The 23,250-nt window shown below is 43.7% G+C and overlaps 2 protein-coding genes across 26 annotated transcripts in view; both read left to right on the top strand.

Moving 5' to 3' along the window:
- Positions 1-9,530, top strand: part of PRDM10 (PR/SET domain 10) — a 30,151-nt gene extending 20,621 nt beyond the window's left edge. For all 22 annotated transcript variants that reach the window (XM_085525746.1, XM_085525750.1, XM_085525739.1 and 19 more), the window contains 11 exons: positions 776-1,123; positions 1,465-1,620; positions 1,935-2,114; positions 2,651-2,761; positions 3,064-3,264; positions 3,673-3,816; positions 4,249-4,419; positions 4,602-4,742; positions 5,160-5,328; positions 5,537-5,649; positions 6,434-9,530. In XM_085525746.1, the coding sequence (XP_085381872.1) occupies positions 776-1,123; positions 1,465-1,620; positions 1,935-2,114; positions 2,651-2,761; positions 3,064-3,264; positions 3,673-3,816; positions 4,249-4,419; positions 4,602-4,742; positions 5,160-5,328; positions 5,537-5,649; positions 6,434-6,670 (1,971 nt within the window). In that variant the 3' untranslated portion in view covers positions 6,671-9,530. The remainder of the gene's footprint in view (positions 1-775; positions 1,124-1,464; positions 1,621-1,934; positions 2,115-2,650; positions 2,762-3,063; positions 3,265-3,672; positions 3,817-4,248; positions 4,420-4,601; positions 4,743-5,159; positions 5,329-5,536; positions 5,650-6,433) is intronic.
- Positions 9,531-9,763: 233 nt separating this feature from the next.
- Positions 9,764-22,815, top strand: NFRKB (nuclear factor related to kappaB binding protein). 4 transcript variants are annotated; one of them, XM_015883921.3, is made up of 26 exons: positions 9,764-9,921; positions 10,434-10,585; positions 10,763-10,964; positions 11,114-11,241; positions 11,403-11,577; positions 11,786-11,887; positions 12,399-12,472; positions 12,804-12,888; positions 13,231-13,411; positions 13,533-13,641; positions 13,830-13,956; positions 14,436-14,501; positions 15,224-15,303; positions 15,389-15,432; positions 15,872-15,929; positions 16,130-16,304; positions 16,511-16,617; positions 16,785-16,908; positions 17,006-17,085; positions 17,323-17,543; positions 17,644-17,926; positions 18,205-18,423; positions 18,910-19,695; positions 20,421-20,527; positions 21,307-21,442; positions 21,703-22,815. In XM_015883921.3, the coding sequence occupies exons 2-26, from the start codon at positions 10,451-10,453 to the stop codon at positions 21,826-21,828; spliced, it is 3,930 nt and encodes a 1,309-aa protein (XP_015739407.2). In that variant the 5' UTR covers positions 9,764-9,921; positions 10,434-10,450; the 3' UTR covers positions 21,829-22,815. The 4 variants fall into 4 exon arrangements, with proteins under 4 accessions (XP_015739407.2, XP_015739406.2, XP_085381864.1 ...); XM_015883920.3 differs by having other exon boundaries at positions 9,765-9,921; positions 15,869-15,929; XM_085525738.1 differs by lacking the exon at positions 18,205-18,423 and having other exon boundaries at positions 9,765-9,921.
- Positions 22,816-23,250: the final 435 nt, after the last annotated feature.

The following is a 23,250-nucleotide window of genomic DNA, read 5'->3' as shown; positions in this document are numbered from 1 at the left end:
TTGTTTTGTCCAGCTTCTGCTTAGTGTCTCCTGATTGATCCCCACATCATCAGCAGTTACAGTTGTCCTTTAAGCAACTGATGTCCAGAATGAAGAGTTACCTGATTAATGACTGACATTTTTTAGTCAGACACGATATATGCTAAATGGGAAAGATGAACAGGTTGCTCTCCAGTTCTTACCTGATGCTTGTAAAACTGCCATTCTGCCTCTGCTGAACTATTTTGAAACTATTCTTTTTAATAATAATAAAAAGGGTTAGGCCAGCATCCCTTAAATATGATTCCACCAGGAGTTTTCCAGGCAATGCTATAAACCACTGCTGCACACCTCTGATCTTCACAGAAGCGGATTATTTGTAATGGGTGGTGGGATTACATCAGCCCTGCTCCTGCATGACAGATGGAGGGTAGGCAGTATGGGGCTGACCTCATGGCCCAATCCTGAAACATAAGTAGGAACTGCAGCTCTCTTCTTGTATCCAGGTCTCTTCTTTGGAGAGGGATTTAGCTCTCTTTTACACAAGAATGTCATGCTGGAGGTGGAAACATGGACAGGAGGGGGAACTTCTCCATTCTGCTTTCTTAACTCAGTGTGTAACTGCAGGTATTTCCCCTCTGTCCACTGCAGCATCTACTTCTATAAAATGCAGGCTGTCTGTAACCAAAGTGTCTTTTGAAGTTCAAGTTCACCAATCTGCTGTTTTTGATCTTGGAAATGTTGGTCTGTGAAGTCGGTATCTAGTGAAAGCTAATGGGCTCCGTGTTTCTTTCAGAACGCAGCTCTTCAGCACTTGTTCATAAGGAAATCCTTCCGCCCATTTAAATGCCTTCAGTGTGGGAAGGCGTTCCGGGAAAAGGACAAACTGGATCAGCATCTGCGATTTCATGGCCGGGAAGGGAACTGCCCTTTGACTTGTGACATTTGCAACAAGGGTTTTATCAACAGCGGTTCACTTGAGAGCCACATGAAGTTCCACATGGACCAGAAAACATACTCCTGCATTTTCTGTCCTGAGTCCTTTGACCGCTTGGATTTACTCAAAGATCACGTGGCCATCCATATCATTGATGGCTATTTCACCTGTCCTACCTGCAAAAAGCGCTTTCCAGACTTTATCCAGGTGAGATGTTGTACCGATTTGAAGCCCCACCTTTGGGATCTCCTGCATGCACTGGTGCTTGGATTACAAATGTGAGCCCTCATTAATGTTCTTCTATGAAAGACAACCTCAGAACACTGAGTGCTTTAAGATGTGAAGGGTAGTCTCAAAGTAGGCAAAAGCAATTGCTGTTGTAGAAAGCTCCACCAAGATATCAACTGATCAGATGAACTGAATTTAAACCAGAGCAGATGAGAACCCTTTTTTCCTTTATTTTTTTTTTACCAAGAATTTCTGAGACTGTTTTACCACACAAATCTTTGGTTGAATGAAATCCGCTGTTTTGTGATCTGCAATTCTAGGTCAAGAAACACGTACGCAGTTTCCATTCAGAAAAGATTTATCAGTGCACAGAGTGTGACAAAGCTTTCTGCCGCCCTGACAAGCTGCGGCTCCATATGTTACGACACTCGGACCGCAAAGACTTCCTGTGCTCCACGTGTGGCAAGCAGTTCAAGGTAAGATGATTCCTCACTGGATCATTCCTGATACAAGCAGGGATCAGCCTTCTTTACCTCCCTTCAAGCAGATAAAGTCTTATTCTGAGGAGGAGGGAATGGATGTGTTTTGAACCACCAGCCTAAGCCCAAAGAATTCTTTCTGTGCTGTCCAGTGCTGAACAGGCACCTCTATTTCACAGCAATAGTGAAGAGGAAAAGCCAAAGAGGTGTTTGAACAACTTACATTGTGTTTCTAATCTGTAGCAAATAGTACAGCAATAAGCACTGCTGATGTTGTTATTGTTGTTATTCCCCGATTGCTGTTCCTGTAGAGGAAAGACAAATTGCGAGAGCACATGCAGAGGATGCACAACCCAGAGAGGGAGGCCAAGAAAGCCGACCGGATCAGCCGCTCAAAGACTTTCAAGCCTCGGATCGCTTCCACTGACTATGAAAGCTTCATGTTCAAGTGCCGGCTGTGCATGATGGGCTTCCGCCGGAGGGGGATGTTGGTGAGCATCCACGTGATGTAGCTCCACTTCTCACATCTTAATAGCTAAGGAATAAGGGTAGAATGAACTGTGCAATGTTGATTGAGCCTTAGTGATTGTTCAGCTTTTATGATGCTCTCCTGTTTTTCTCCCGTTCCTCGGGAGGGGCCTCTGCTGGCCAAGCATTGTAACTGACCCCTGTGGAAGGATGCTTGCAAATAAGGTTTCTTCTTTCATGTTTTGAGGGTTGTGATCTCTGCTAGCAGAGATCCTTGGTATCAACTTGTTCTCAGCTACCTGAGACTTCTGACAAGTTACTTTACTTCTTTCCATTGTGTTTTGTTGGGGGAACCCATGAATGAGTACATCAAGACAATGTGTTTACCTTGCAACTGACTAAATGCACAGTAGACTTTGCAATAGTAAGTGCTTCTGGTGTTTTGCTGGCTAATACTACTGCAGTTTTGGTTTGGCATTTACCATGTCTAGGACAAAAAGCAATTGCTGAGCTTCCAGTTGTAATGCACTCTGTTGGTCTTCTGTTTCCTTCTCCTAAGGTGAATCATTTGTCAAAGAGACATCCAGACATGAAAATAGAAGAGGTGCCAGAGCTCACCTTGCCCATCATCAAACCCAACAGAGATTATTTCTGTCAGTACTGTGATAAGGTAGGTAAGGAGATGAGCCCTCAGAATGTAGCTCAGTCCTGAACTTGTATACAAGCAATTAGTCTCTGCACAAGAACATCTGGCAGGGCTTGCAGTGATTCTGAGGGCCTTGCAAGCAAACACTGACCAAAAGCACTAGAATGTGTATATCTGTCTATGCATTATGTTGTACTTGTTTGGAATTATAGCCTAATCCTTTGTCTAAAACAACACACAGACCTTCCAGGTGAAGATAAGTGCTATCAGTTTTCTATGTTTCCATTTGAAATTAAAATGATGCAACTCCAATCATTACCCTTCAGGTGTACAAGAGTGCCAGCAAACGCAAAGCACATATCCTGAAGAACCACCCTGGTGCTGAGCTACCTCCAAGCATCCGGAAACTGCGCCCTGCAGGCCCAGGAGAGCCAGATCCCATGCTGAGCACCCACACCCAGCTGACAGGCACTATAGCCACCCCTCCAGTCTGCTGTCCTCATTGTTCCAAGCAGTACAGCAGTAAGGTATGATGGGGGTGTTTCATAGCCTCAAAGGACAGCCTGTTTTTGTAGTGATGCTGTTTCACTGTAGCTTTTGCATGTTGAGCTCTTTCATTCTGAGCCAGAGTGCTGGTTTCATGCTGCATGCTGACAAGACATGTGCAGCCTGCTAGTTTTATGGCAAAATGAGGGGATGAGCTTGAAAGAAGAAATGAATTTGTTGTCAGTGTGTGGTTACAAAGAGAGAAGCATGGAAACTGCTCCCTTCTTCTTTTGCAAGGGAAGAGGGATAGAGAAATGAATAGTACTAGTGCTAATGCTGTCATACTGAGAGAAACCTATAAGCTGCTGTCCACATATGTTAGATTTCATCTGACCTTAAGCCTCGGTTGCTGGCTGTTTTTTCTAATGCTCTTTTGCATCACTCTGTAGACGAAGATGGTACAACACATCCGCAAGAAGCACCCAGAGTTTGCTCAGCTCCCTAACACTATACATGCCCCACTGGCGACAGCTGTCATCAGTTCCACTCCTGCAGTCCTCACCACTGACAGCACTACCGGAGAGACTGTTGTGGTAAGGATTCGAGACATTAAATCAGATCACTGGAGGGAAACAAACAGGATAGGAGCCCTCTGGTAGTTGTCTTAGTGTTTCTTAGTACTTCTGGCAGACATCACTTTAAAGCATGTGTTAGGGCACTATTAGAGGTCATTTCTGTTCTTGAATCTGTGCTGTATTTTTGTTTGTCCAGATTGTAATCTTTTCTTAAATTATTATATGTGAAGTTTGCTCTGAACGATTCTGACCAGCACTTGGTGGATGGTCTTTGCTAACAGTTTGTGACCCCATCAGCCTGTGTATGCATTTAGCTCTTGTAAAGAAATGTTGAGGCTCAATGTCATAGGTGTTAGATTCAGTGCAGTGAAAGAATTACAGCCCTATAAAGGTATTCAGTCATGTAGGCAATATGGATGATATTGTGTGTGTGTCTCTCTATCTGCACAGACAACAGACTTACTGACACAAGCAATGACGGAGCTATCCCAGACCCTCACAACAGACTATCGAACTCCCCAGGGGGACTACCAGCGAATTCAGTACATCCCTGTGTCTCAGTCCACAACTGGCTTGCAGCAGCCTCAGCACATTCAGCTGCAGGTTGTTCAAGTGGCCCAGGTGAGTAAGCTGCCTGGAGAGTTTGTATGCTTTTTGACCCTCTCATAGGAAGCCTGTGCTTCCTTGGGGCTGTATTACTGGGAGATATGTTAAGGAATAGTTAAAAAATAGAAGCCAGGAACTCTTCTGGCTTTTCTGCAGACAACTTGAAGTATATATCCCTGCTTTGGTTTTCTTTCTAGGCTACCTCACCTCACCAGTCTCAGCACTCCACAGTGGATGTTGGACAGCTGCATGACCCCCAGACATATACCCAGCACGCCATCCAGGTGCAGCACATCCAGGTCACAGAGCCATCACCCACAGCTCAGTCGTCATCACAGGTACATCACTCTTCACTGCACAGATGGCACATTACTATCCTGAATCACAGTAATCATTTTGTACTTAAGCTGAAGGACCGCATGGAAGAACTGCCATGTAAACATCTTTGAGGTCATCATATTCTTAGGGCTTGGTTATGTTTTCAGAATGTACAAAAGGTAGAGAAAGATGGCCAGAAATGGATGAGTTCGCAGCTATTCCTGATTAAATAGAAGTAACCACTAAAATTGATATAAACTGATACAAATGAAAATTGGAATTCTTCAAGTATTTGGAAGTTCAGTTCTTTGTGCTCTGGAATAATTTTTAGCCTCTTGTCTAAGTCCTCTGCCAGACTTCTATCTTGAAATCAAAAGCTATGTTGATAGTGGTGCAGGGCTATGCAAATTCTTAGTCTGCTTGCCTTTTTTTTCTAGGTTGGGGGTCAGCCTCTGAGTCCCTCCTCACAGCAATCACAGCAGGAACTCAGCCCCTCACAGATGCAGACAGCTGCATCTACACAAAACCAAGCCCTCCAGCAGCAGCAAGGATCTTCAGTCCAGCACACATATCTTCCCAGCACGTGGAATTCATTTCGGAGTTACTGTAAGTGTCAGCAGCGGCTGGAAGTTTGGCTAGCATGTGAGACTACTGTGTTTTCTAGTTTTACTGGCCAATAAATAGAATGTTTTCAGAGCTTGGCCATTAAGTATTATCTTAGACAAATGAAAGTGATTGTATTAGCTTTTATTACTGCAGATCTATTAGGGTCTTTGAGTTTGCAGACCTTGATTGTCTGGTTTCAATCTTTTAGCATCCGAGATTCAGATGATGACCATCCCTCAAGGCCAGTATGTCATCACAGAGACAGCTGTAGGTACACCTGTCACCACTGTCAACACAGGGCAAGTGAAAGCAGTTACTCAGGTAAGGGGGGAAAAAATGTATATGGGACAAGATTTATAGATTAGACAGATCCTTACTGTAGGTTAAGGGAAAAAAAAAACCTGATGTCAAATCTGCTAAAGCAGACTTTGGGCAAGAAATAATTTCATCTGCTGATGAGAAACAACGTGGTTTTGTTGTATGAAGTAGCATCTTATTTCCTTGTTAAGAATGGTTTGCTGTGCTTAGCCATTCACAAGGCCTGTGCCTGCCTGACCCTTGTGTGTACGACTCCTTCCATATTAAAGTGTTCTCTTATTCATGTTTGAAGAAGTTATGATTGAGTGGTTTTGAATACACTTAAAAATATTTACAACTCAGCTGTTTCTGGAAACATTTCTCACTCTAGTCCTGCAGGTGAGACAATATTGTTTTCACTTATTTTATAAGCAGTCCCACTTAAGGAGTTGAAGCTGTTGCAATGCACTGACACTGGACACTAGAAGTGGAACTTCAGCTGAACACTTGGGAAATGGAAGAAACTTTCAGAATAGTTATAAATTACAGTCTTAATTTCTAGTGCAGAGTTAACTGTATAAATAATTTAACTGTTTGTAAATGGACCAAAGTAGTCCAACATACCTCAAAACAAGAGTCTGTTTTGTTACACTGGTCTCAAAGCTTTGTTTAAAAGCAGGGCATCATCAGCTTCAAGATTCCTTATTTATGCCAAAATGTCATTCAGCACAGCAGCAGGAAGGTCAGAGATTATTAGAACAGAGAGTGTAGAAGACAAAACAATTGACTTTTTATATTCTTCATGCAGACCCACTATGTGATATCTGAAGGTCAACCTGATCTGGATGTCAAACAGAACTCATCGCTCTCCAGTGAGGTGCAGGTCGGTGTTTCCCAGCCACCAACACACACTGATACGCTGGAATCTCAAACGAGTAATCAGCAGCAAACAACCCAGTACATAATCACTACAACCACCAATGGCAACGGGGGCAGTGAAGTGCACATCACTAAACCAAGAACTTTCTCAGCAGAACACGAATGAAGAAGCATTGGGGTGTCGCTCGTATTTTTCACCTCCTCCAAAAGCCCGAGTAGATGGGTATCCTGGAGCTCATAGGTTTTAAAGTATTTGCTCACTTCAGCTAAAATCCTGAAGCTCTTGTTAATGCTTTAAGAGGGTTTAAGTCCACAGTGACCATGAAGAATTACCCTCAAAATCCTCCTGGGATGCCATTTTATGCAGCTTTTAACAAAAAGGACAAGAGGAGAAATGAAACCTCTGGACTTTTTTTGGCATGTCTGCTGACCCTAATTTTTTCCTTCTGAGAAGCGTCTCTGGTAACCACCTATTTCAGTTGTAAGGGAATAGCTTGCCCATCTGAAGGCGAATTTGGCAGATGATGTTGTATGTATATTTGTAATAGGAGCTGTTAAACAAGAGGACATCATGTAAGTTGCTGGAATATGGCAGAGCTGCTTTCTCTGTCTTTGTTTCAGCAGCCAACGTGAAAGGGAATATAAGCTTGAGAGCAGACTTTGTGGAGAATAGGAGCAGCAGTGAAGCAGTGACTCTTTGCTTATATGTGTGGGAATGGATACCACAATGAAGCTGTGACGACGTGCAGAAGCAGTCCATTAAATTATTATTTTTCCACCCCTCAAACTGTTTACATGCTGTCTCACCTATCCTACTTTCCCAAGCAGTTCCGGAGAAAGGAAAAGTGCAGCCTTATGTTTGGAATAAAACCATAGTAGCACGTAAGAATAGTACGAAGCCACTGTTATTATTTTTCCCTCCAGAGTTTGCAGGGCAAAACACCTTTCTGCCCACAAACAGAAAAGGCTTTACCTTAGCCTGCATAGCAGCTTCTGCTGTGATCTCTAACAATAGATCTGCCAGGAGAAATGGCTATAGAAGTGCACCTTCTGAAAACACAGGCTGGTCGTCTCTGTTGCCACCTGAAAGTTGGACGTATCTTTCTCTTGAGGACTGGATGAAGAGTTGGTTTATGCTGGTTTTCCATTTACCTTGTTAACAACACACCAATTCCTTTGGACAGTTACTTAAAGTGACCAGCCTTGGACTCAGGAAACACAAGCAAAACACCAGTGGACCACTATTTACAGGACACAGAAAGCCATCTGCAAGAGCTGCCTGCTTTGCTAGACCTGGTCTATGTACAGAACTGATGTTATGTCTGGGGACCAGGACAGAGGGAAAGGTGTCTTTTTTTCTTTTAAGGCAGTGTATTCTTTTCTTACATAATTCTCCTTCACAGGTCGTGTTGGTCATTTAATGCTTTTTGGTATTGCGAGAGTATGATTGCAACGCCATATACTGTTGATGGGCTGTACTGTATGTGTCTAAATGTTCATTCATTCTGCTTGAAACCTCATCCCAGAATGTCAGCGCATAACAGGATAAGATTATTTATAAAATATAAAGCAGAGAAGTCTTGTCTTAATGACCCTCAAGAAAGGCCAGAAGAACTAAGAGAGGATCTCGGGGTTTTCTTACACTGCATTGAGTGCAAATCTGGAACCTCTGGTGTAATTGCTTCTATGGATTGAGATGGAATTGAATCATGTGAGTGCTGTTACACATGTTATACAGGTTGCGGTGCCAGGCCTTACAGAGGCAAAGCTCTTAGATATGAGAGAGCATAACACTCAGTCTTGGAAAGCAGATGTCTTGTTCCTTGCTGGCAAAGCCTTGTAGCATGTATTCCCTTGGTAAATAACATATCTATTAATATGGTGTGGAAATCGTGACCGTGCATGATGAGAAATCCTGATTGAAATACTGGCCAGTCCAGAACTGTTTCAAGGTCACTTTGAAGTGATTTGCCAAAGTGTAGGTGAATTTGTGCCTGGGATTTCACTTCTCATATTGCAGCCACGGTAGTGGGGCATTAACTAATAATTGGAGCATTAATTGGGTTGGTAAGTAGTTAAAGACCTGAGCTCCCATTTAGTCAAGTGCAGTGATGAGCCTTTTGGTTTGGTGGGTTTGGGAGCTCATTTACTCCAGCAGTGCAGCTGAGCAGCTGTGATACCCCTTAATTCAAATGAAATCATGTTGCTGAGCACTTATTGAAGAACAGTGTTTGTATGGGAGGATAGAAAGAAGCTCTTTGCATTGGCTTTGCCTCACAGAGCCCTTTTTTAGGAGGGGGGTCTGCATTCAGGCTGCTGTATTAACAACACAAGTCAAACATTTGGTAGGTACGAGCAGGAGGGAAGTAAAGACCTGGAAATTAAATCATTGCAAATGGATGCTGATCTACAGGAGTGTTTTTAAAGTCTTAAAGCCTGAAATATTTAGACGTTATCAAAATTTGTCTTTAATGATTGAACAAATGTGAAATTAAGAAAGAAATGCTTTATTCACCTTTGGGAAAGGTCACAGAATGAGGTTGTTTGCTCTTGTATCAGTTTCTTTAAAGCTGAAAAGTGCAAAGTGTTCCAGAAAACAGTTGTACAACGGCACCTTTGAACTCATTCCTGCTTTAGTGAACTCCCTGCAATAGCAGCTACTCAAAGCCATCAGCTTGACACCAGCATTAAGCGACTCATCGTGTCCTCAGTCAAACTGATGCCTTGTGGAGGGGGAGAAGCACTTCTGGAAATCAAGTGGTGTGAATTGTCATTCCAAAGTAATGAAGTACAGTGACAGAATAGAGGGGGGCAGGGGAGCTGAAGGAAGCTATAAAGAGCTGGTTTTGTTCCCCATTACCCCCTATAGGACCCCAATGGGATCTGACTGCTTGTGGGGCAGCGTTATTGAACCGTGTACGTCCATTGTCCATACGGTGACTGTTGTGTTCATAGTCTTTGTGCTCCTGGCTGGATGTACAAACAACAACCATGTTAATAAACCTTTTTCTTCTTGGTTTTTTAAAGGCTCTTGGTTTTTTAAAGGCTGTGCTCTCTATGGGCTGCCCTGCACTGTGTGTGTGGGGGGGGGGAGAGTGGGTTTAATTGAGTGTTAAGCGGCTTGGAGGAGGGGGGTGGAGGGAGTGGGGGGGAAGGAAGACAAAGCACTTTGGGGAAATAAACCCTTTTCTGGGTGTTTTTAGCTACTTTTAATGACTTTTAATGGGAAAGCACTGCGCATGCACGGCAGCCATGTTTTTTTTTGAACATAAACCGGTAGCGGAAGGCGACTTCCAACTTCCCGTGTTACTCCCCGGCCGCCTCCAGGCCGCAGCTCGGTGTGAGCAGCCCCGCAGGCCGGGCACTGACCGGGGGCGGCCCCACGGCCCGGCTGCCGCTGGAGGAGGCTCCGCTGAGGTGAGGGGGGCGGCCTGGGAGCGAGGGGAGCGGCCTCCAGCTCTGGGTGTGGGATGGGCGGCACACCGAGGCCTTGACACCCCACACACCGGGTGCAGTGAGGAGCTGTCGGCCTCTATTCAGCTCCGTGTCCCACTGTGTCTATATTGACACATACTGAGCCATGGCAGCTCAAACCGAGCTGGTGAGAAGCCTGAGCTGAGCTTCAGTGCTTCCATTCACACATTAAAACGTCTTCAAAGTGATAAATGTAGTTGTGATGCTTCGCTGTATATGACAGCATATGCAGTGTGAGATGCTCACCTGTGCTCGTTGGTATTACATACTCACTTTTAGCACGGTGTGTGCTGCAGTTGAATGACCTTTTGTGTTTCCCCCTGTGTCTCTTGGATTGATTGAGTCACTATTTAAACAGCTGCTCCATCAGATGTGTCCCCTCCGAGGTTGGCATTGAGGGATGGAGCTGCTTTTGTAGTGCTGTGTGTGCTGAGGGTTGTGCTGCTGTTGTTCAGGAGCTGGAAAGGGAAGAATGGACTCTCTGGATCACATGCTGACAGACCCCTTGGAGCTGGGGCCGTGTGGGGATGGAAATGGGACACGGATCATGGAGGACTGTCTGCTGGGGACAACCAGGGTCAGTCTGCCCGAGGACCTTCTGGAGGACGTGAGTAGCACAGTGTGTTTAACTCCTATTGTGGGGGTTACAGAGGAACAGAGCTTTCTTACAACCAATATCAATTATTTCCTCTTCCATACAGTGTTGTTTCAACCTTGTGTTATTTAGCTGAAGTTGTTAAAGATGCGTATGCTTCTATTTCTCAATGTTATTCCCCTTCTTTAGCCTGAGATCTTCTTTGAAGTCGTCAGCTTGTCGACGTGGCAGGAGGTGCTGACGGATGCACAGCAAGAACATCTAAAAACCTTCTTGCCTCGCTTCCCCGAGAACAACCACGAGCATCAGAACAAAATCATCTCTGCTTTGTTCAATGGCGAAAACTTCCGCTTTGGAAATCCACTGCACATCGCCCAGAAACTCTTCCGAGGTCAGTGAGCACAATAATGTGTGATGTATTGTCATAATGTGTGATGTATTGTCATAATGTGTGATGTATTGTCGTAATGTGTGATGTATTGTCATCAGAGTTAAGTCCTCAGGCTGAAAACTAAAGGAGTTTTGACCTCTTTAATGCAGATGGACACTTCAATCCCGAGGTTGTGAAGTACCGGCAGCTGTGTCTGAAGTCGCAGTACAAACGCTACCTGAGCTCTCAGCAGCAATACTTCTACCGGCTGCTCAAGCAGATCCTTGCTTCCCGCAATGTGAGTGTCTTCAGGCCACAACCATCACTTTCTTGTGTTCTGTAATGGACAGGCTGCCTTTTCAGCAGCGTGCCTTGCTGTCTGTGTGTTCACAACTCACCATTCTCTTACTAAATGCCTGTAACTGAGATGACTAACGTCAGGCGTATCTTGTCTTGCAGTACTTGCTGGAGTTAGCTAGGAAAGGAGGCCCTGATATGATCATGAAGAGAAAGCATTTCTCACCATCGTATGACGCAGAAGAGCGGGAGAAACGGACACACCGGCGCTACTTGAAGATTCTGAGGGAAGTGAAAGAGGAGTGTGGAGATACCACTTTGTCTTCTGATGAAGAAGGTAATGCCCAGAACTGAAGATGTCAGCTGTGAATAGAGAAAAAGGCATTTTAATTAAGCAGGGATATTGTTTTTTGATAGAGGAAGAGCCCTCTATCTGTATTATCTATCTATTAAAGAGCCCTTTAATAAGCACTGAGGAACGGGATTAGCTGTGTTTGGGGCTGATAAGACTTGCAGACATTCCATTCATTATATGTTCATTTCAGATCTAAGCTCCTGGCCTCCGAGCTCTCCCACACGTTCTCCAAGTCCACCAGTTCCCCTGAGAGTGATACCCACATTGTCAACCATGGACATGAAAACAGCAGGTGAGAAACAACGCAGGCGTCAATAAGGATTGAGGCATGAGGATTACTTTGAGAACCTGGAATAAGTCTGGTGTGAGAATTTGTTGTTCCACGAGAAATCACGTCATACTTCAATTTTGTAGCCCCCAAAATATCCAAAGTTTGTTTAACATTAGTGGGTTTTGTTGTTTTTTACTCCTTGATGATTGAAGCAGTAGCATGGTGCAGTTGTAGCTGTTTAGGTGCATGTGGCAAGGGAATTCCTCTGCAGGTTACTGCAATCAAGGCTGCAGACCTTTGGCTTTTCACTTCTTTTCACTTCCATATTTGCCTTAGCAATGAAATCTAATGAACAAGGGTAGAAAGTGCTGTAAGAAACTGATAAAAAGAGTTTCAGATTATCAAGGGAAATTTATTTACTGGGAGTTGGAGGTTGTTGGGAGTGAGAATGAATAGAAAATGGCATTCTATGTCTGTAAAGTAGCCAAGCAAAACAAGAAAAGCATGTTATCCCTGACTTCTTTCATTGCAGACAGAATAGAACTTGGTGAGAGTGATTTGAAGATGATGCTGAGGAAACACCGTGAGAAACGAAAGTACCAACCTGTAAGACAACGGGAAATGTTGGGGTCTGACTAGGAGTGTGTGTGCCGCCCTTCAATTCCATGCCATAATCATACGTAGCTGCTGATGGCATCCCTTGTTCGTGGTTATCTGCTCAGAATTGTTCTGTAACTTTCAACATGGGTTGTTGAGACACAACATTTTCAACTTGGGGATTGAAGACTGCTCTGCTTCTATTGTAGTGATTAACTTTGTAAGCTGATCCCAGATAGGTTTGAGGTGTTTCAGTGTTTGATTACCTTCTGTATCTTTGTTGCTAACACGGCATTTTATCTGTTCCTAATTTTCCTTCCTGTTCTCTCGTCCCATGTAGGACCACCCGGATTTAGTGACAGCAGACATTACCCTGGAGGACATTATGACTCGTGTAAATGCTGGCAGGAAAGGTTCCTTAGCAGGTCAGTGGCTGGAAACAGTGCTGTGTTTAGATTGCATGCAGGTAACTCCAGTTTCCAACGAATGCAAGTGAATTAGCTTGCAGCTAATTGATGAATTCAATTTGTATGCCTGCTCTGGGCTGTCACCTTTACTTTTCTCATTTCATATATGTTGGCATAGAAACTGGAATTTTCCTGTTGAAAAAAAAAAAGCACGTGGGAGTAGGAGGATGAACAGATAGTGGAGAAGTTTGTCTTACATGTGGTTTTGAATATGTATTTAATTCTACTGTTATTTTATGGTCCTCGCTGAAATATAGTAAGATGTCTTGTTTTTTTTCTTACCTTCTATCATCTCTAAAGCTTTATTTGACCTTGCAACCTTCAAGAAAAAGGTGAAGGAAAAGGATGATAAAAAGAAGAAGAAGCTGAAGGTCATTAAATCAGAGGTGGAAGATTTGGCTGATTCTTTCAGCAGTGCACATGGGATCCCATCGCTGTCTCAGGATCATTCTCCCATCCCTCTGTCATCTGTCAAAGAGGAGTAAGTGCTTCAAAAAGCCCCATATACTCTGTATATGAAGGTGGACTTTATATATGTGTATGATCCCATGTATGTAAACTGAGGATGCTTACACACTGCCCGTGTTTTCTTTCATTTGAAGACCTCTTGAAGACATGAAGCCGTGCCTTGGAGTAAATGAAATATCTTCCAGCTTCTTTTTCCTTCTGTTGGAGATACTGTTTCTGGAAGGACCTGCCAGTCTCTCTGTGGTGAGAACAACCCACAAGAATCTTTATTTGCTGTCTGTTTTCTGAAATACCATCTTAGAGTTACTTGAAAAAGTCAGATGATCTTGTTGTGTCAGCATCAAATCTCTTTTTTCCCATTACAAGTTTGGCTGGTTGGTTTTCTATTAGAACGTTCAATCTTTAACAGAATGCTCATGTTTTCTTTCCAGCTTGAGGATAAAGTTATAGATTGGCAAACTTCTCCTGCCAGTGCACTGAATACCTGGTTCTCCTTTGCCCCTAATTGGTCTGAACTGGTTTTACCTGCCTTGCAGTACCTGTCAGGTGACAGCAGAGGTAAGAATAGCTGTCAGAAATACTAATGGTGCTTGTACATTTGTTCTAATCAGCGCTGGTTTATATTATAGCTCCAGTCAATCTTTAATTCATCAGCACAGTAAGTCATTGTATTGTTTACAGTGCTTCTGTAATAGGTCCTAGGGATTACATTTGCATGGGGATGGTAGATAAGACCCAGTTTGATTCTAATGAATGTGAAACTAAAACAGGTTGTTTCTCCTGTTTGAATCATGTCCTTAAGGCAGCGTGTTACCATCCAGTAACAGTTCCTGGGATCTGATTTGACTGCTTGTAGATGAAAGGGTTGTTGCCCTGTTCACCTCAATAGATGCTAACCTTCCCATTGGGCAAGAGTACATTTGGAGCTGTAATCACTTAAAATGCTGTCACTGGCTCAACGGTTTGCATTACAGCCATGGAACTGTGGGGGTTGTGTTGTTGTGTGATGTATCTGAACTGCACATCTTTCTTTCTAGATGTTCCATCCAGCTTCTCACCTTTTGTTGAATTCAAGGAAAAAACTCAGCAGTGGAAATTACTTGGTAACTTGCACTTTTCTATGATTTCTAGTGTTGTAAAGATCATTTGTTTGCTCCAGAACTCTGCCTTCTTCCTTGCTGTAGCCCAGAGATGATGTCCAGCAGATCCATAACTTCAGTGGTTGGGCTCTTTGTGTTCTTTTAGCTGAGCAGAAATGTGGTTTACATTCAGTACTTTTGCTAGACGTTATTTCCAGCAATAGAAAGAGTAAGTGATCAAAGGCACTGAGCTTTTTTCCTTTATGTTGCTGACATAACCGTGTTTGTCACCCTTCAGATCTTTCTGAACACCTTCATATTTTCCATTCTGTAGAGCGTGCTTTCTGATTATTCAGACTAATTCTTAATTACAGTTATAAATAATTGAAGCTTCTCTGTGAAGCAGGCTGATTTTATTCCCATTTTACAAGCAGGAACCAAAGAGCAAATGAATAATAAATTTGCCCAGGCTCATATTGCGTGAACTACAGACACTTTGCATTTTTTACTTTAGCTTAAGCTGAATATTTTTCTATTCCTTCCTATTGTGACTCCTGATCACATTCACAGGCTTAAACTGGCAGAGTTGTGGAGTCAGGTTGGACTTGATGGTCTTAGTATGTGAGGTGCCTTGTGACTGGTGGTGCATGGAGGTTAGAAGGGAGTAGGAGATGGTTGGAAAGTACAAGCAGCTGGCTTCATAACAAATCATTTTCATTTCCTATGTTTCTTGCTTTTTGGACCAGGTTCTTGCCAAGATCATGAGAAAGAACTGGCAGCCCTGTTTCAGCTCTGGTTGGAAACCAAGGACCAGACTTTCTTCAGAGTGAGTCAGGAGAAAACGGTCTTTTCGCAGCACAAAGCCTGGCTGGGTTGTATCCAACACTGACATTTCTGTGTTTCTTTAATAGGAAAATGAAGACAGCTTAGATGCCACAACACCAATTCCTAGAGTGTAAGTGTATAATATTGCTTTTAAACTTGCACAGTATGTGCAAAAGCTGTGGAGTTTGGTCCTTGTACCTCTAGATCTGAAGAGCTGGTTACTTCAGAGAAAAAACATGGCAGGAGAGAATTTGTAGTCAGAGTTTATAGACAGAATAACTGGACATTGCAAACTCAACTTAGTTTTTCCCAAATTCACCTGTTACCCAAAGAGACTCTGATCTAATGTGTGTCCTCATTACTGGATTGCTTACAATCCTTGCTTACCTTCAGGTAGCCTGTAGAGAGTATTTTAAGGTCTCTGCAGAATTATCTATACCAGCATAAATGCTTTCAGAACTTCTTTGGTGCCAGAAGAATTTGCAGTGAGGTGGTTAATGCTTTGGGATTGGGATTGGGATTACTGTGGGCTTGTTGCTCAAATCTAATGGTGGTCTTTGTTTCAGAAGGACTGACTATGTTGTCCGACCTAGCACTGGAGAGGAGAAACGTGTATTCCAGGAGCAGGTAAAGAGAGACTCTTCCTAAGAGTTGGCTGTTAAAGCAAGAGGATTTATATGGTTTGAGAGCTGTTTACTCTCCAAAAACTAAAGAAACTATATAGAGAATGATGGTAATTTAAATTATATTACAGTATCAGTTACAGACATCAATACTTTGCTCTATTTGTGTCCTGCTAAATTCACTCCTCTTGTTTCAAAACACAGGAACGTTACCGTTACAGTCAGCCCCACAAAGCTTTCACCTTCCGTATGCACGGCTTTGAGTCGGTTGTTGGTCCTGTGAAGGGGGTGTTTGACAAGGAAACATCATTAAACAAAGCCCGGGAGCATTCTCTCCTGAGATCAGACAGACCAGCGTATGTCACCATCTTGTCTCTTGGTAAGTTGATTGCATGCTTTGATGGCTATTTATTTACTAATTGAAAGGGACATCTGTCCACCCAAACAGTGACTTTAGGAATCTATGATATGAAAGAAAAAAGAGGATGATTTACTGCTATGACATAAATGAAGAGAAGAATTACCTGAAATAATGATGGTGAAATGCTGGGAGCTGCAAGTTTAAGCTCTGATTTTCTCCTTCAGTTCGTGATGCTGCTGCTCGGCTTCCCAATGGAAGAGGAACTCGTGCTGAAATCTGTGAGCTGCTTAAAGATTCCCAGTTCCTTGCGCCTGATGTCACAAGTGCTCAAGTAAGTTGCCCTGCAGTGCAACTTCTGCTCGTAGTCACTTCATACTCACATTTAAAACGCCAGCAACTTACTCCGGTTTAATGCTGAATGGGTTTGACTTTTCTCTATGTGACCTCCAGCTGCCCCAACAAGGACAGCTGGTAATATGGTGAATTCTGAATTTTCAGGTTAACACTGTTGTTAGTGGTGCTTTGGATCGATTGCATTATGAGAAAGATCCCTGTGTTAAATACGACATTGGACGCAAGTTGTGGATCTACCTGCACCGGAACAGGAGTGAGGAGGAGTTTGGTAAGCCTGGTTTGATGGGACTACCCTATTCATTCCTTATCTACACAAGCACGTTTGTTTGTGTTCAGGAACCCTAACTATTAACTTATATTTGCAGAACGGATCCACCAGGCTCAAGCTGCTGCAGCAAAGGCCAAGAAGGCTCTCCAGCAGAAGCCAAAACCTCCTGCAAAAGTGGTAAGTTTCTTTGCACAGATTTGCACAGATGCTTTTGTGATTGAGAATGAGATAAGGGTTTAACTTAACCTGTAAATTTCGCATCTATTGAGGTTGATGAAAATTGCCACCTGTTCACTGAATTTCCTTTCTGTACACGTATATGAGAGTTTGTCTGTTACTCAGCCCATTCTTACAGTACAACAAACACAACCGGTTTCTGTACAAAACCTTCACTTTGACTTGGTTTCTCTGCAGAAATCTAGTAACAAGGAGAGCTCAGTGAAGGCTCCCCCCAGCAGCACGTCAGAGCCCAGTCAGCTGAGCCTCAGTGACTCCAGCTTGCCTCCAACTCCAGTGACTCCTGTGACACCAACTGCACCAGCATTACCACCAACACCTATTTCACCCCCACCGGTGTCTGTGGTTAGCAAGACTGTATCTAGTGCTGGATCAGAACCAGCTAAACCCAGCCAAAGGTATGCTCTCCTTCTATCTTATATGTCATTTGTGAATATTACTGGTTCTTGCTCAGTCATCTACACCTTTGCTGATCCACTGGCTTTATCTTTTCTGCAGTGTTCTTCTGGTTTCATCCCCTACCATGCCACAGCTTGGGACGTTGCTTTCCACAGCCCAGAGTTCACAGACCCAGCCTGGGCAGCAGCCACCTCCCACCAGGGTGGTGAGTCATACTGCATCCTCAGTATTGCCACAGGTCCGGGTGGTCAGTGCCCAGTCCAGCATCCCAGCTGTGTCTCAGCAAGCCCCGGTGGTAACGCAGCAGCAGCAGCAGCAGCCTACATCAGTGTCTCAGATCCGTGTTCCAGCTACAGCCACACAAACCAAAGGACTCCCTCAGGTGAGACTGGATGCTTGGAAATGGTGGAGTAGCTCTGGTGTTCATCTGTGGGTCACTCTGCTATGGTGCAGCTGCACAGAGCATTGTTAACAGTTGTGCACAAATACTGTTCCGTGCCCCTTTTTGTTTCCACTGGCAGTTTATGTGGCAGCATCAGTGTGTACGTTACACTAAGAAATACAGAATTTGCAAGCTAAGGCATGAGACAAAACCACTGTGTGTCAGTCTGTTAGGGTTGTATTAGTCTGTTCATAAGCTGCCTCTTTGTTTTGCTGTAGGCTGTGATGACTTTACCAGTAAAAGCTCAAACCAGCCCAGCTCAGGTGCAAAGACAAGGAACTTCTGTGACAGGACAGACAGGCATCACTGTGACAGGACTGTCTGCAGCACCCAGTCCTGCTGTAAAGGCAGTAACCAGCTCTCCAGGCAGTTCTGCTACAAGCACCTCCTCTACCACTGTCATCCAGAATGTAGCTGGCCAGAATATCATCAAGCAGGTGAGAGGGAGGAGAGATGAGAGTGAACTGCATTCCCTAGTTGTCTGCTGTTTATTGTGACAGGTGTGCATGCAGATGTGAAAAGACAGTGAAAGGAATAGTTAGCCATCATGTACAAGTTGACTGACCATTCAGACTTGGGCAATTGCTGGTTTGCTGTATTTTAGCCCCATTTTCATGTACAGGTAAAGAATGTGTTAGTGCAGGCTCTTTAACTTAGAATCTGTGCCCGTCAATCTTTTTTCCATTCCTTTTATTTGAAGAAGAAACAATTTCCAGGACATTTCATATGATTTTGTGAGTGCTGTGTAACAAGCAACCATAAATCATTTGTAGGAGTGCAGTAAGCATTTAATCATGCTGCTGAAGGGGAAAAGAGCACTGAACAAACATCAACCTCAGTTGGGAAGTTTTACTTCTGTTTTACTCTGCCTTGGACTGTGTTCCAGTTTGATGTAACAAATCTGGTTCTCTGATCTTTTCCAGGTGGCTATTACAGGGCAGCTTGGCATGAAGACCCAGCCTGGAAGCAGCATCCCACTTACAGCTACCAATTTTCGGATCCAAGGCAAGGATGTGCTGCGCCTGCCCCCCTCCTCCATCACCACGGATGCGAAGGGACAGACTGTGCTGCGTATCACCCCGGACATGATGGCCACCCTGGCCAAATCTCAAGTCACTACCGTCAAACTGACTCAGGATCTCTTCACAGCAGCTGCTGGAAGCAGTACTAGTGGGAAGGGCATTTCTGCAACACTGCATGTGGCATCCAATCCTGTCCAGACTGCTGATTCTCCAGCCAAGACCAGCACAGCCTCATCTTCTTCTTCCAGTCCAGCTGGAAGCACAGTGGTTAAAGTGACCCCTGATTTAAAGACCGCAGAGCCAACGAGTTCTGCTTTCAGACTGATGCCTGCTCTAGGCATGACTGTGGCAGATCAGAAGAGCAAAGCCATTACTACAGTGTCATCCACTGAGGCCAAGCCAGCTGCTACCATAAGAATCGTCCAAGGGCTGGGGGTGATGCCACCCAAAGCTGGGCAGACAATTACCGTAGCTACTCATGCTAAGCAAGTACCCTCCTCTGCAGCAGTGACCGTGCCTGGCACAGTCCACACCTCAGCTGTCTCATTACCAACCATGAGTGCCACAGTGTCAAAAGCAGTTGCTGTTGCTTCAGGAGCTGCTGGGACTCCCATAACTATAGGCACAGGAGGTACTGCTGTGCGGCAGGTACCTGTCAGCACCACAGTAGTGTCTACATCACAGGCAGTAAGTAATGCTGAGCTTTTCCTGGAGTTGGCTGAAAAAGGGGAGTGGTGATTTATTACTGATGGTTTATCACTAAAAATCTCTTACCTCTGCAAAAGGTCAAATTAAGTTATGTAGAATGTGAGTCTGCAACTGATTTCTTGGTGTTGGAATTGCAGCTAAATATTGAATGACCAGAGAACAGTTAAATGTGCGTCTTCCATTAATTCCTTTTGAGACAGTGAGTGAAATAAACTGGGTTTATCTAAAGTCCTCACCGTTGCAGTTCAGCATCGTGCATCATGCTTCTGAAACGTTCTTTTTTGGAACAGTGTCACAAGTAGAAGTGCTTTTCACTTGTATAAACGACTTTACCAAGTGCTCAGTTTCATATAGCTCTAATGCCCAGAGCTGTCTGCAGTGTAAGCTGTTTTATCAAAGTTGAATAAGTTAATTGACGTTACTGTGGTTTCATAGGGATAAAAACAATGGTCAAATGCAATGCTCCTTCCCGGAGAAATATTGTGGTGCAAAGATGAAAGGGATTTGCAGGATTGGGGCAGCTGTGAAGTGAATGAGTTGGAGGTGAATTTTAATCAGGCTGAAATGGGGCTGTTTACATCGGCAACGCTGCTTTGGTTTCTCATCAGGATGCTGAAAAGGAAACTGAGTGGTAATTGCGTGTTGTCAGGCAGTTTCTCTGCTGTATTCCCTGTGGCTTCTCATGTATTCTTCAACTTCTTTAGGGTAAACTGCCAGCCCGAATAACGGTGCCTCTGTCAGTGATCAGCCAGCCAGTGAAAGGCAAGAGTGTGGTGACTGCCCCCATCATCAAGGGCAACCTCGGGGCCAAGTGAGTACTTTGCACCTGGTAGTTTTGTTTAGAGATGGGCTGAGGAGGTTCTCTGTTCTGTCAGATTCCTGGGGATATAGCAAAGGTTGATAAAGATGTGAAGTCTGTTGATAGGACCACCAGCTAATAGCAAGAAACTGAGAGAATGTGGAGTCTGGCAAAGAATGCAGTTCTTGTTTAGGGGCCCTGAGATGTAGATTCTAGCACATACAGGGAAGAAAATAATAATATTTGCTTTTAAACCAACTAAAATAGTTCACTTTATAATAGATTAGTTCTTTGTTTGAGCGAGAATTAAGCTGGTGACACACTTAAAACTGTTTGTAATCTTGAGGCCATCTCTTTGCTAAAGAAACCAGCGCATTGTTAACTGCCTCAGTGCGAATTCCTGTGGCGTTCAGGTATTGTAGTCTTGCTGTTTATTCTTCCGTGAATTCTGGTAGGATCTCCCTTGGTTGATGTTTCAAGGCAGAACATTGTGTGCTCAGCTATTTTCTGTATTCCCTGAGCAGTGCTCAGGTCTGATCAGACTGGCCCAGTAACAAACACGGTCCAGAGTGAGAGGGTTTAATCCATGTGATAAGGTAATTCTCTCTAATCGTGAGAAATGTTGCCATAAACTTTTCGCTTGTGTATTTGCCATTGTTGTGAAAGAAAAATAATGAAAATCATTAGTAAATTGGCCAAGTAATTTCATCTCCTAGCAACTGAAAAACAATCTGTGAGAGATATAACCCGCTGGACTGTTGATTAACCTCTCAACAATTCTCTTTCCTTAGCATCAGTGGGTTGGGTAGAAACATCATCCTGACCACGATGCCAGCGGGGACAAAACTGATTGCTGGGAACAAACCAGTGAGTTTTCTGACTGCACAGCAACTGCAGCAGCTGCAGCAGCAAGGCCAAGCCACACAGGTAATGGCACAGAGAGATTCTCTGCTTTGCTTTGTGATGAACTAACGTCTTCATGAGGACATTACATCTGATACATGGGTTTCCATGTATCACGGCTTGTGTGTATTGAGCACATACACTGCATCATTTCCTTTGCCTTCTCTACGTCCAGTTATGGTTTTTAAAGTAATCTTCCTGGATTCACATAACTGAAATTTTGCTGGTGTGACACCAACTTGTTCCTGACATGAGCTGAATTCTTTTCTTTCCATTTCAAACAGGTGCGAATTCAAACAGTACCAGCCTCCCATCTCCAGCAGGGAACAGTGTCTGGCTCAACTAAAGCTGTTTCCACTGTCGTCGTGACAACAGCTCCATCTCCAAAACAGTCCCAAGATCAGCTATGAGAACTGGCCTCAAAACTACTCGCTTTCCAACAGCTTCCCTGAATACATTGTTATCTTCCATCCGGCCATCCAAGGTTACCTAACCACAGTCATGGCAAAGGATTGGTCTGGATTCTGTCACGTGCAACACACGTTACTTGTTCTGCAGTCAGCGTGTGATGTCGAGGTAGAAGTTCCACATCAGAAGATGCTGTACCTGTAAAACAAATGGTTTCAGTCCAGATCTGTACAGCCAAATTCAGTGGCATTCAGCGTTTAAGAGATGTCTTTATTTCCCATGTTCTCTTCCCATCTGAAGATCTTTTTACAAAAGGCCACTTGTCATTTCTGTCCATTTTGGTTTACGAACAAAGCAGCTGATCTTGGGTCATCTTAACCAGGGTATCTCACTCAGAAGAGGAGACTTGTTGGCTTTCCAAAGTCATAAAGAAGGTGCATCCTTTTGGTGGAGCCCAGCTGTCACTAATTTCCTGTAGCTGACTTAGGATCATGGTGTGGACACCCGGCGTTTGTAACATAGCCTGGAAGTAGATCCCTAAAACATTTAATGCACTATTTATATATAGACTTTTAAAACACCTCTTCCCTATCTCTGGGCTCAAACTTCTCATTGAGCAGATACCACTTCCATGTCAAGTTTGTGTCAAGGGCAGCATTAACAGTCCCCTGGTCAGGATGATTCTTGATGTTAACAAAGTGATCCTGGCCTGCAGTTTGGTTTTTATCTTGAGAATTTTATCCCTTTCTTTGAGTTTTGCACATACTGGAGAAGAGTTCCTTGCTGTCCTGATGTGACCCTGAAGCTTTTCCAGACTAAGATCACAAAGAGTGTTGAGCGAGGAGAAGAATAAGAATGCAGAAAGCCTTACAAATCCCTTTGCCATCTCCTTTCGGTTTTGTACAGCTTGTTGTTTTGTGTACATGATTGTTTAGCTTGCCAAGGGCTAATAGATTGTCCATCTTCCTTTGTGAGGTGGTTCCTTCTAAGATGGTTTCTCTTGTCTTTTTTTTACACTGTGGTTTGCCCTGAGTTACATAGTACTGAATATAACATATTCACAGAACCAGGTCTCATCTCTCAGTGCTCTCCTGTGTTAGTAGAACTTCATGGCTCTTGAATATCCCTCAGGAACTGAATTGGGTGTTCTGAATGGAATATTACACCAGTTTCATGAGCCAAGTATGCCCCGTTCCATGGTATGTTCTGGTATGTTGATTCCACTCTGGTTGAAAAATAACCCTTGAGCTTCTGCAAGTAAGGCGCAGTTGACTTTATAAGTAACCTATATTTATTTCCACCAAGAGAATATCATGTAATCCTTGCTTACAAGGGCTGAGTCCTACACATTTAAACACACACTAACCTTTATTTCTAACAACAACAGCTTCATTTTATTCAAATCATGGGGAAAATATTTATAC

Source organism: Coturnix japonica, chromosome 34 (genome assembly GCF_054131305.1).
Source record: "Coturnix japonica strain WE chromosome 34, WE-NBRP24, whole genome shotgun sequence".
Taxonomy (NCBI): Eukaryota; Metazoa; Chordata; class Aves; order Galliformes; family Phasianidae; genus Coturnix; species Coturnix japonica.
The sequence above is the reverse complement of the archived record's forward strand: the minus strand, read 5'-3'. Positions and strand labels throughout refer to the sequence as shown.

Excerpts from the sequence above, each read along its gene's own strand:
- NFRKB (XM_015883920.3), top strand. The coding sequence starts at position 10,451 with ATGGACTCTCTGGATCACATGCTGACAGACCCCTTGGAGCTGGGGCCG. Across the intron at positions 12,473-12,803 it reads AGAAACGAAAGTACCAACCT|GACCACCCGGATTTAGTGAC; the intron begins GTAAGACAACGG and ends CGTCCCATGTAG. Across the intron at positions 20,528-21,306 it reads AAGGGCAACCTCGGGGCCAA|CATCAGTGGGTTGGGTAGAA; the intron begins GTGAGTACTTTG and ends CTCTTTCCTTAG.